The following is a 12,739-nucleotide window of genomic DNA, read 5'->3' on the forward strand; positions in this document are numbered from 1 at the left end:
AGTTTCACAAACATCCAAGTCCAAGTAACATCCAAGTTCATTGCACAGAGCTAACGTCTAACTATTTAAATCTGGGGATTTTGCCTGTTAAAAAAATACGTTTTGATTAATCACAGTCAACTGATAAGGTCATCACAGATTTTTTTGTTTGTAAGCCTCATTTGTACAAATTTCACAAACATTGGACTAGATTTGTCTAAATTATTAACGCCAAACTTTCTTAAGCTATGGTTTTTCAAAGTAATGTTAAGTTTTTATCAAATATACTGACGGTAAATGAAAACACATCAGAAAACTTTCTTGTACTTTTTTATCGAGAACCGATACCAACCATATAAATGAGTACAAATGCACTTGTTTGGTCATCTTGTTTGACTGAATAATAGGCCATTTTTCACACGAAAACTGCTATTTTCTTAATGTTCCAAAGGAACTAAAAATATTATTTGATAAATAAGTAATGCATTTTCATTGACTGTTAGTATATATTGTCCAAAAATACAAATTCATTAGACACAGTCAACTGATAAACTTATCCCAGTCTCTTTTAACTGTAAATTCTGCAGTGAATAGCAATATCATGTAGAACCTGGGTAGTAAATAACACTGATATCCACAACACATGCATACAAACTGGTATTGAAGGGTACTGAATAAATGAAATTATCCCAGTTTTTCACTGCTAATAAGTCACTGATACACTGACTGTTACGTTTTAGATATTTACTCACATCAACCCATCAAGGTAATGCAATGTTTTAAAAGAGAACATTGACTATTTCTTCAACAGCACAGTCTTAGTGGGAATGATAGTTGTGTCTTTAGTTTCACTAGAGTTACTCAAAAGGAAAGCACTTAACAGTGAACTCATCACATACAGCAGTTAGAGAGAGGGTACACTTTTAATGGCAGCAACCTCAAGCCTCAGCTGTTTGAGACTATATTTTTATATAAAATATAAACACAGTACAGATGAATTTCCATGGGAACATGATTACATGTACAAAATGTATTGTTCTAATTTATATAAATATTGTTTATTTGATTCATTGAAAATGACATTTAAAAAGTCTTAAGACATTCCAGTTTTTGTTATTGTGTACCTGATCTTTTAAGTAAACGTATAATTTTATCACATATTTATTGGTTTCAATTTTATCATAGTTCTTGAAAATGTATTTCAGATGTTTTGATGACTTTTATGGCTTAGAATTATCATTTACGTATTATAAATGTAGCAACATAAAGATTTGAAAAATAATAGTTAAAACTGCATGAAATGGATATTACCAATAAAAACACATTGATTAATAAGAAAGGAATATTGTTTTTATTTTAATTATTTATTTATTTATTTTATTTTATTTATTTATTTTTTTTTTGGGGGGGGGGCACCTTAGTTGGATTTAAAGAAATTCTAACCAATTATTCTTTCAACACTGTTTTGAAAATGAAATAAAGAAAGTACCAGCACAGTATTAGTTTCCAAGTCCAGGTAACTTAGTGTACCCAAGAGTGCTGTAATTATACTGTTAATCCAACAGGTTTGGTGAAAGTTTACCATCGAAAAATTCAAATATAATAACTGAAGTCACTTGATACAAGTATAACAGGACCTTTCCCGTAACTTTTTATGTACAGACACAGATGTATCAGAACATAAAATTGTCACCTACATCTGCCATTGCCTTCACTGTGCGCTTTCAGTGATAACACATTAAGTGGGAAGCCATTTTACTTGTTATCTTCAAACTTGGGGAGCAGATGTATATTCATAAAATACAGGTTGAGTTCAAAAATCTGCATGATCAAGCGATTTTGTCAAAAGTAAAGCTGTTTTTCGCTTTTTACAGCATATTTTATGCACCGTAATACAGATATCATGAAAACTGTAATATTTTGCTTTAAAACGTGACTGGTTAAAAGGACAAATATACAGATCAAGTTCAAAAATAAGCTTGATCGGTTAAGTTTTGATGATGTTATGCCTTTTTTATATATGTGGTTTTTCCTTAGATTCAGTTCTTAGGCATGTTAACAGTCTCATTATAGATACGTAAAATTGTTCTTGACATTTTCTGCATCTTGCTAATATTGTTGGTTGATTGTATAAAAATGAGGTAAACCTGTTATCGTGTATTGTTTAATAAAGTGTTAAAAATGGAAATAAACTCTTATCATTGCAGTTTGTCAGATTCAATCATTCACTAATTTCAGAATATCAGAATGGAACAAATTGGACATTTAAAATTGTTCTATTGATATTTTTCCCCATCTCAAGAATTTTCTCAGTTGATCATGTAAAAATGAAAGTAAATGGGTTATTTTGTTTTATGTAAAAAGTTTAAAATGGGGGGACAGACTCATTTTAGTACAGTTATGTCTTGTTTACATATTGGTGTTTTCAAGGTGCGACTTTAAAATTCCATGGGCCTGAAGAATTGCTAATCACGTTTTCTAAGTGTCCATGTTACCCGCAGTGCTTTATTAAAGATTGGTAATGATTATGCTGTTAAGCATTATGTAATATTGCATCAAAGTTGAAGAAAACCCTACCTTGGGCACTTCTAAAGGGAAACTATGCCACTTATTCTCCTCAAATTTACAGGAAAGAAACGGGACTAAAATAAAGTTTCAGTTGGAAAACCAGCCAGATTGGTCAATTTTTTTTAAAGTTATACATGATGACCATTAAGGGAAAACCATGTTACTTATGATTTTCAAACTTGCAAAACAGAAACACAGGACTGAAATGCAGCCTGAGTTGGAAAAGCAGTCTAATTGCCTTTTTTATCTGAAAGTCAAACATTTTTGTGAAATTTTCATTTTTCACATATTGGCATTTTCATTGTGGAACTTAGAACTCCCACGGGCATGAAGCCGAAAGGTAATCAAAATTTCTTAATGTCCAAGTTATTTATAGAAGATAATTAAAAATTGGTGGTAATTAAACTGTTAATCATCATGCAATGCTGCATCAAAATAGACAAAAAACCTATTTGGTGCACTGCCTCCACAAACATCATGAAATAAAAACTGTGCTACTTATCATTTTTTAACTTACAAGAATGATTTTTAGGATTGACATACAGCTCAAATTATAAAAACAGCCCCATTGGGTCATACTTTTTAAATTAATTTTATGCAATTATTTGTGAAATTTCAATTTTTCTCATTCTGCCATTTACAAAGTGTGAACTTGATCTCTCATGGGCCTGAAGCCTTATTACACATTTTACTAACATTGGGATTACTTGTTGTGGATAACTAAAATTTGATGTTGACTTTGCAGTTTAGCATAAAATATTATTACTTCAAAATTGCCAGTGGCCTATTTTGTGCATTATTATTTTCTGCTTTTTGGCTGTATTTTTGACAGCTTTGTTGCCTTGTTTTGAAATGTACCTCAATCCAAATTTCAGAGTCCATACAAGAGCAAATCGCATAGTTACAGTACTACACCGGCGCCAACAACTCTATCATTTCGGAGGGAGATGCTGAAGAAAGTGACGAAGATGGTTCTTATATTGCTACTGTTACTGAGACTGAAATGGATTCTGAGACTAAGGGCAGGACTATGAATTACAGAGAGAAAAGCTTGTTCGCTTGTATAAGAAAACTGGAAAGCGTTCTCATTAATAAACGGGTCATATATTAACTTGAGAATACGAACATTGCAGTGGATAACCCAAACGGATTCCGGTGAATCCGATCACATAAATGTGTATATTTTTATTAAAATAGTCTCATTAATAATAGCGACAGACTTCTTAGCTTTTAAAGACCTAGAAACCCTTTGATTTCATTGGCAAAGATTTAATTGGCACCTATTCACCTAATCCATCAACGCCTTGGCGCTGGAAATGAGCACCTTAAACCTAGGAGTGCAACTGGTTGACCAAAATCTGCAGTGGACTTGTGCTTGGAAAAAGTATATCTAAGACCCACTCTTATAAAACACGAGTACTTGGATTATCAGCGTTATATCCGTTCTTGACTATGTTTCGGGAGTCTGTGGATTCTCATAGTGAAAGCGCCCAAAATAAAGCGATTTGTTATACCCCCTTTACACTGGACGGCGTCCTTTCTGCGTCCCTTCTGCTACCATGAAATTTGGCATCGCTGTGTTCTTAATATGGAGGCAGGAGCATTGGTTTTGTATCAGAATGAATGCTCAATGATCGGCCAGATGTCGGCACGTAAAGTATTATAATTTTTTTACTCTCAAATGGGGCCGTACTGCTGGACGCAGAAAGGACGCCGTCCAGTGTAAAGGGGGCCTTACTGACGAGTCCACGGGACCCGGACTGGCTATCATGTCAGCACTGCAGATGGTTAAGCACGGTGCAAAACTGGAAGAGAGTGTTGTTCTTTGAGCAAACTCGTGTCACAAAACGTGTGCTTTATAGAGATTACCAGCGTCGCGTAAAAAATTGGTGCAAGCTTTCGAAAAAAGAAAATGTGATGATTATTATTTATTTAATTGATACTTAATCTGTTATTACTATTGTCATTGTTATTTTCTATTTTATTATAAATTTTTGCCATGTGGAAACGTGCTATCTTATTAACAAATTGTTCCATAATAGGGCCGAGGTATACCCTTATGACCATAATAAAACAGTATTCTATTCTAGTTGTGCTTACTGTTTGTATACAGTTATTTGAACAGCGAATAGAATAAACTAGTAAGCATAAAAAACGTACATTTACATGTACAAACCTTTCGGCTCCACAAATCTATGGTAAACAATATATAGTAATTGAGTAATATACGTCTGAATGTTTAAACTGCGTTGTACTGGTAATGATTATGATAATAACCTCATTCATTTGGAATTGAGATATGACCTAATGGGATTTGCCGCGAGATGTAACTTTTTAGATTGGATAAAAGTCGCATCTTGTCTTCTCTAACACATTCGATTGATTTTTATTGGGTTCATTCACTCTACCAGCGAAATCTGATTGCTGCCACTGGTCACTTGATATAATGTTTGATATCTGATAAAGCGTGATTGTTTTGCCGTTATAATTTTAGTTAAGCCGAATCGCCTTCCCGAGATCGAAATTTATAATAGTGCCCTATGACATAACAAAGACCAATGCCTAAATCGAGGCCTCTGTACGGAGGGTGGTCAACTATACATTATTATGTAAACCAGGTGAGCACGTCACTTTGCTGAGAGGTATTCAGATGGAACCAAGGTCAGTTGGAAAAGAAAGGAGCCAACAATTTTCACACGTAAGCCAAAATTCTGACACCGAAACTTCAGTAACCTGTTGTAAGTACCGTAGAGATAATATAAGATTACACTTCTAATTATGTGTGGACGACATTTTTACAAAACGGTACATTTTCTGTTGAGGTCGTATTGACCATGGGGCACTTGTAACTGACATGAAAGCCATTTTCTCCTAGATGTCCAAAATGAGCTTGTAAAAAAGCTTATTTTCTGTTATTATTTTCTAAAGGGAACTCATTTGCCAATATAGAAGCAAGGAAATTATTCCAGTTGTCCACAAACATGTTATTCCATCCAAACAAAGCAAGACGACAAGGCAGGTGACTGTATACGTAGCTCTTTATTGGGTGCCCTTTGATTCCTAACCATAGCAATTTGTTTTTCAAAGAATCGGGTGCCTCCTGTTTCTATAGAGTAAACTAAAATAGAAATAATGTCACTGTAAATTAAGTTCGTGGTTGCATAGAATGTGTTGGTTTAATATATTTATTCATATAATTTGGATTTTATAGATCGTCATGAACTCCGAAGTGAATTGGTGTAATAGTTATAGTCTTCTTTATAGAACCCTTAGATACTGTCTCGCGAATCTGAATTTTGTTTAATTTCATTTCATTTTCATTTAATTCCAGTGACTCTTTAACTGCCGTTTATGAGATTGGATTCGCCCCCAACAAAGATATCAACCTCGTGTTCGACAGCACCCGCACCCATGTCAAGATTAAAATTGTCTCGCTTGCTGAAGTTTGTCTTATAGTTAATTTGCAGGGTTGACATTTGATTTGGTTTAAATGTAATGTTTGCATTGGGTTGTAATATTCTGCATCAAAGCGTGTGCCAAATGAAGTACAGCGTGTAGCGAGTGTTTTTTTCATGGAACTTCTGGTAAAAATGGACTAAATCCAAGCGTCAACCCTGCACGTCACTAGTTTATTTCTTGAGATATGTTACTAAGTTGTAGCACACCTCTCTACTCACATCCGATGTTCTTATTGTAATTTGTTTATATTTTTGTTTATACCTAAACGAACCTGAAACGACACTTTTGGGGTACTCTTCAAACAGAAATAACGTCGTTGAAATCTTTTTCTTGCTGAAAAGATGCATACAAACGAAAAATTATGAAAAAATATTGTAGAATTATTACTTTAGGTGATGGCCAGGTAGAACACTATGCTGGCACGACTGGTTTTCTGTTTGACTGTAAAATATGTGTGGACAAATATGTAATAAGACAATTTGTTGTGCACTCATATTCATATCAAATTGGATACAATTATTTATTTTAATGAAGTTAACTTTTGAAAAGGAAAAAACTCCATTACGTTAAATGCATACAGGAATCTTTTATTGTGGTTTCATTTAAAGAAGTGAGCAAGATGTAAATATTCAATAAACTGTTAACGCTCTAATACAAATTATTACACTTACAAAAAACAACAGCAGTATGAAATTGTAAATTTTGCTCAAGTTATTGCAGAAATGTACACACGTACTGAAACGGATTTTTATAAAATTGTGAATATGCTGTTATGACGCATGCTAAGAATGAGTGGTTTCCGGTGTTTTGATATAGTTTGTCTGATCAGTGACACACCCATAGTTTTATGTTTTATTGCTGGGAGGGGGTAGAAATGTTTGTGTTTTCATGAAATCAAACAAGGGGATGGGGCAGATTTTTCGAAATTATTACAGAAGGAAAACTGACCTTTCGCCTGCAAAACAAAGAGGAAATGTTTAATGTTCACAAAGGAAAAAATGGATTGTAGAAACATTTTCCTTTTGACATCTTTTGTCAGTAAAAATGTAGGGCCTATATGTAGGATTGGCATTTATCGCATCCTTCTGCAACTCAAAATTTTGAGAAATTCTCATCAAATTCGTATCGATAACTAGTTGTCGCGTGTTTCTTTTTATGTTGTTCTTGTACCTGGTACTTTTTAAATTCTATTTTTCGGTCGGGATCAAGGGGTGATTGCGAAGATTATGGAAGATTAGATGCCAGTCCTGCACGTTCTGTTGGATTATTTTTGCTGAATGTTTCTTGATCACTGAACACCGGAGACCGTTGATGTTTATTAGCATTTTCTGAGTAAATGTGCTTAGTTACTTTAGGTAAACTATTTTTTCCATAACCTTTAAATTTTATTTAGATATTATTATAATTTTTTAAAAATCACCATGCCTGGGATAAGGTTTTAAACTTACTATGTCTTCATGCTGTTCTTGATTTGCACGACGCGTAAATTTAAGTGTTCACTCAAACCTAAATCCTATTTTAAGATTTAAAGAGGGCAAAAATGATGAAAAATATAAGGTTCATATTCATTTATCTATGAGAAATGCATTCATCAAATTTACAAAATTGAATAATGTTCGACTGCTGTTTGGTGTTGTGTGCTATCATCAGCATGGCGACATAGAGTAAGGTGTGGTGTCGTGAGTGTGTACCCCCGTGGAGGGGGTAACGTTTACATCCCTGTAGCCAGCAATTTCAAAGGGGGGGGGGAGTCTATTTCTGAAAAAGTGGACCTTTTACCATAAAATCCTCATGTACCTAGATTAAATTTTACCCAGCAAAAAGGGTGGTTCTTTTGATCCCCACGACCCCCCCCCCCCCCTCGGCTACAGGCCTGGCTTACATGAGATCCTATGCATTTTGGATGTCGTTACTATTATCTTGAATTTGGATAAAAATGTCCCTCGGTGAAATTTTCGATCAGTCATAAGACAAATACACCAATTTCATTCAAATTACTGTTTTTCTTTTTATCAAGAGCTTGTAAAATATGTGGGTATTACCTCCAATATTTCTGTGACTGTCAGTCACCATCATCAGGGAGTAAATGACTAGGGTCATAATTTGAATTTATACATACAGAGCTAATGAAACTGTTCTCTCACACCAATTTCAACTTTGAATGGTAGTTGTGAAATATATCACGTCCAATCTTCAACCACAATGATTTATCTTGAGCGACAATTTTCAAAATGCATAGAACATACAACACATTTAGCCATGGATAGTTGTATTTAAGCTTGATTTACACCTCGAAATGCGAAGTCGTTATGAAAATTGCTTTTTTATGTAGAGCCAAAATGTAATGTTTAGGTTTTTGTATACATCTGTGTGGTGCAATCGCTTGTATTTGTTATAAGAAGTGTACATAAAAGTTGTAATAGATGGAGTTTCGAAATGTGAAAAATTTCACATGTTCATTCCTGACTTTCTTTTCTTCATCTCGACTCGAACCTTAGGTTATCCACTCAGCCAATCGTCATTTTCTCTTTTTTGATCTGTCGCCTTGCCTATTGAGCCACTCCCTCAACTTGCTTTTCGTCATTGTCACGATCCTCTTGTAGTTGTTCAAATTGTTGGTTTGGGTTTATTTTTGAAAAAGGTTATTTGCTGGGACCTAGAAGCGCCAGGAATCGAACTGGGGAACTTCTGTCTCAGAGGCAAGCGCGTTACCTACTTCTCTAAGTGTTCCCACCCACCCTCCCCGGGTAGACTTTCTTCTTATAGTAACCAAAGGAAAATTTTAATAGCAACCCTTTGTAATTCCAAAGTGCCCGAGCCAGGAATCGAACCCCAAACCCAGGCTACCACTAAGCCATGTGGTCGTCAGTAAAAACACTAACACATTTTGTATATTCAATAAGTGTTTTATTAAGAGCAAAACAAATTGCTATTTATTCGATTATTTATAAGACATGTATCTTTAAAACATCATTGTCTTGGGGTTTTTTTTATTACTGCAAGTTTAAAAGGGTTAGAGTATCTGAAAGAATATGATTGATGTCTGCATTTAAACTCACTTACAGGTGTAACAGACCTAACATTTTTATCTATACGATTTGACAAATAAACTATCTACCGCACTAATTGTCTTATGTTTTATTTTAATGACACAAACAAAATATTTCAACTGAAAAAACATTGGTGGATCTAGTCTCCCCCCTTCCCCCTCCCCCGAGGAGAGCGACCCTTTCTGGACTCACGTGATCAAGTCCTCCAAATACTCTATCTCGTCCCAAAGGTCAACATATGACCCCATTCAAATGTCCTTGATCCACCAGTGTTTTTTTTTCTATATAACAAAAAAATTAGATATTTATAAAATGCTCTGTATAAAATTGAACGCCTTTTATTTAGTCGGACGCGTATCGTTGAGAAGAAAAAAATGAACACACTTTCGTTATGTTTGGCAAAAAACGTTTCAAAAGCCCAGCTATTAACAAAATTGAAAGAATAATCAACAATAGATTGTAAAGGGAAAAATATCCCTTATATAGAAAACTATATAGAAAACAAACCACATATTCATCTATGAAATCTGGATTAAAATCCAAGGAAGAGATCTCGATGTTTCTTACATTTCCTATTTCCATTTTCATTGTAAGAACTACATTCAGAGATAAATACTAAAACAAGAAAGAAGTTTCTTTTCCATCCTGTGAATAGTATTTACATGCATCAAAACAGCTTTTTAAGGAGGGAATTTTCGCAAATGGAAATCGAAATTTGTAAATTCTACATACTTCACTAGTAAAACAAAATAATCGAAATTGATTCGTAAAATTACATCTCTTACTCAACAAGACAGCAAAAACTCAAATTGTAAAACACGATATGCCTTTTTTCTCATCTGAACATTAAAAGAAAGACACGCAATGAGCGTCAGTCTAGATTTCAGTCCAATTGTAGAATGAGACTGAAGAATATAGTCACGCCGGTAAAAAACAGAAATTAAGAATTCGACACTGTAGAACTTATCAACGTTTTTGATAATATGTCCTTTGGTGATTTAGGTGAAATTGCTTATTTATACCACAGAAAAATATTTGGCTTTAATCCGACATAAAATTGATTTTTTGCGCTCTTAATTCGCAATCTTAACTAGGAAGTCACGACTTGCTGTCTTGCTGAAGAATACAGCCAATAGTACCATTTCACAAATGTCAAAGCGACAAACATATGACTACGATAGTATAGAACATATTTCAATGCATAGGGGCGGGTTATCAAAATAAAGCAAATAATTTTGTAACTAATGACCATGAATTCTGATATATTATCAATTTTAAATATACTACATTTAATTCGCAAGAGACTTCAAATTCGAGATGTAATATGATATAAAACACGCAAAAGACACCTTTAGACAGCCTTTTCAAATCTGTTCCAAACAGCATTTCGGGCTATCAGCTCTCTCCCTCTGTATTGAAGGGTTCATCTTATAATCAATACAACTTCAATTTACCTCACACATTGAAATGAAATGAAATATTAAATCTTGGTTTATGAAATCTTGCCAATATTCAAAATGGAAATATATTATTATACCCCCTTAATAATTGAATTATGTTCTTTACTCCGGATATGGACCTTGTTACTCTACCTAGATCATATTCTTTAATCCCACTAATAACTGCTGACTTAATATCAACATGTCAATGGCCAGACTCTCACAATACATTTCACAACATTTTCCTCTCCTTGGCCATTTCTCACGGTAAACTTCGACTGCCACTACTATTTTTACCGATGAAGTTCAAAATATTGAGCATGAAGTGCAAAAGCATTTTTCTTTGTTTTTATGAGACGCGATGAGATGAAGTGAAGGAGGAAATAAATGGTACGTGGGGAAAATGTTGGGAAATTATCAAAACCACTTTTAAGCAAACAGGCGTCAAAATACTTCTCAAAAATAATTCACAAGTAACTTATAGCCCAAAACCTAACATTGATTTCTTAAAACGTTACATTGATTTGAGTGAAATTACGATATTCGTATACTTAATATCCAAGCCGCCTTCGGTCCACTTCCTGCTCACTCAGCACTGAGGAAGTGATGTCTCCTTCCAGGCTGTCCATCCCATTACATCCATGGTAGGGGAGGTGGCAGGCTGAAGTGGTCGTCTTTCCTTTTCAACTCTCACCAATCTTTTACGGATGGAACTTCATTTGTACTTTGCAACACTTTTAAAAAATACATTGGACGAGTTTGTGTTCAGTATATTTCAAGATATGCCAGAAGAAAATTAACCTCAGATCCTTGTCAACCCCAAATTGAAACGACATTATGTAGGTCACTGGCAATGTGGTTCACTGATTTTAATATCTGAACAGTTTTTGCTATGTTTGACCAACGATAGCGCCATCTGGAGGTAAACAGAAATGCTGCAATCGGAAACTCGATATTTTCTTTGAGATTTATAATTTTATGAACATAAAATAACCAGCGAATTATTTATGAATATTCAATGCTTTAATAGTTTAGCTATACAACAAAATATATTTTGATGCTAGCAATTTTCTCATCTTTGTTCATATTCTTTCTTGAATGCGTGTGTGTGTGTGTGTGTGTGTGTGTGCGTGCGCGCACTCGCGCGCACGTTCTCTATTTTTAGCAAATGTACCAATCCAATTGCGATTTGGTACCATACGATTAATGATTTATTATAAATAAAGTGATAGACAAATATGAGAAAAACAGTAAAGTTATAGGCTATCTTCAAACTATAAGAACTGTTCATGTACAGCTGTCACTCTTATTGAAGCTCAAAACCACACCAAGATTGAGGCCAACGTTTGATAAAACAACATTTTCCAATATCTCTAATATGAAATACGCATCTTGATATTAAAGCAATAATCACATCTATTGTAAAACAGTTGCACTGGCTCCCTGATAGAGCACGCATTTTATTAAAAAATCTAACTTTTAAGCATGCAGTTTTTTTTAAATTAACACTCAGATTAACACTCAGATAATAACTAAAGCTGTTGAAGAGAGCCACGGTCCTCAGAAGTATAAATTTGAGCGGGAGAATTCAAAGGAACTCTTTATATACGTATTTTAAAATATGTATATTATCACTAGCTGGTGAAACACACTACATGTAGTGCGATCTATTTTATCACAGGTGGGGTGAAAATAACTTGGCTTAAGCTTTGTTCATTGGAGAAAAATGATGAACTTCTGAGAGCTGTTTAAAGAAAGAGATTAAAATCCATTTTTCAGCTCACTTTATCTACACCTGAATGAAATTGACAGTTATATAAACACACGTCAATCATTACGCTGATAAGTTAATATAGGTCTAACACAGTGAATACATCAAAAGACAACGCGATATCTCCAGAGGTATTGATGAATGGAAAAAATTTTTTTCTTTTTTTAATTTACACATGTTAATTCGCCGCCAGGTTTTATTCGACTGCTGGGATTATGTGATGGGAGGTTGCAGTTGCAATTGCCAATACTTCCATGTACCAGTTAATAACCAGTTATTATGCACGAATGGTAACAATTTAGTATACCTCGCCAATATCCTCCAGTTATTTCAACCGTTCACTGCTCTTCCATACACACGTCTTCAACACATATCATATATCACATGATTATTCGACATACAACACTCACATGACATTATAAAATTTATAATATATACATTATAAAAGAAACGAAATTTAAAGCGATTGTATT

General features: G+C 34.2%; 1 protein-coding gene across 4 annotated transcripts; it reads left to right on the forward strand.

Annotated features, from left to right (window-relative positions):
- The first annotated feature begins 5,073 nt into the window (after nucleotides 1–5,073).
- Nucleotides 5,074–9,128, forward strand: LOC147759947 (uncharacterized). 4 transcript variants are annotated; one of them, XR_015331040.1, is made up of 3 exons: nucleotides 5,074–5,245; nucleotides 5,476–5,566; nucleotides 5,879–9,128. XR_015331040.1 is itself a non-coding variant. In XM_086995455.1 (3 exons), exons 1-3 carry the CDS (start codon nucleotides 5,198–5,200, stop codon nucleotides 6,018–6,020), a joined length of 321 nt encoding a protein of 106 aa, XP_086851581.1. In that variant the 5' UTR covers nucleotides 5,137–5,197; the 3' UTR covers nucleotides 6,021–9,128. The 4 variants fall into 4 exon arrangements, 1 of the variants encoding a protein (XP_086851581.1); XR_015331041.1 differs by having other exon boundaries at nucleotides 5,476–5,562; XR_015331042.1 differs by having other exon boundaries at nucleotides 5,137–5,285; nucleotides 5,476–5,562.
- The last annotated feature ends 3,611 nt before the right edge of the window (nucleotides 9,129–12,739 follow it).

This window comes from Lingula anatina, chromosome 9 (genome assembly GCF_051362555.1).
Source record: "Lingula anatina isolate TDL-2025a chromosome 9, LinAna3.0, whole genome shotgun sequence".
NCBI classification, from domain to species: domain Eukaryota; kingdom Metazoa; phylum Brachiopoda; class Lingulata; order Lingulida; family Lingulidae; genus Lingula; species Lingula anatina.

Bases quoted from the DNA above. Each gene is read 5' to 3' on its own strand.
- LOC147759947 (XM_086995455.1), top strand. From the start codon at position 5,198: ATGGAACCAAGGTCAGTTGGAAAAGAAAGGAGCCAACAATTTTCACAC. The intron at 5,286-5,475 runs GTAAGTACCGTA...TATTTTCTAAAG, and splicing joins CGAAACTTCAGTAACCTGTT to GGAACTCATTTGCCAATATA. The intron at 5,567-5,878 runs GTGACTGTATAC...ATTTAATTCCAG, and splicing joins AAAGCAAGACGACAAGGCAG to TGACTCTTTAACTGCCGTTT.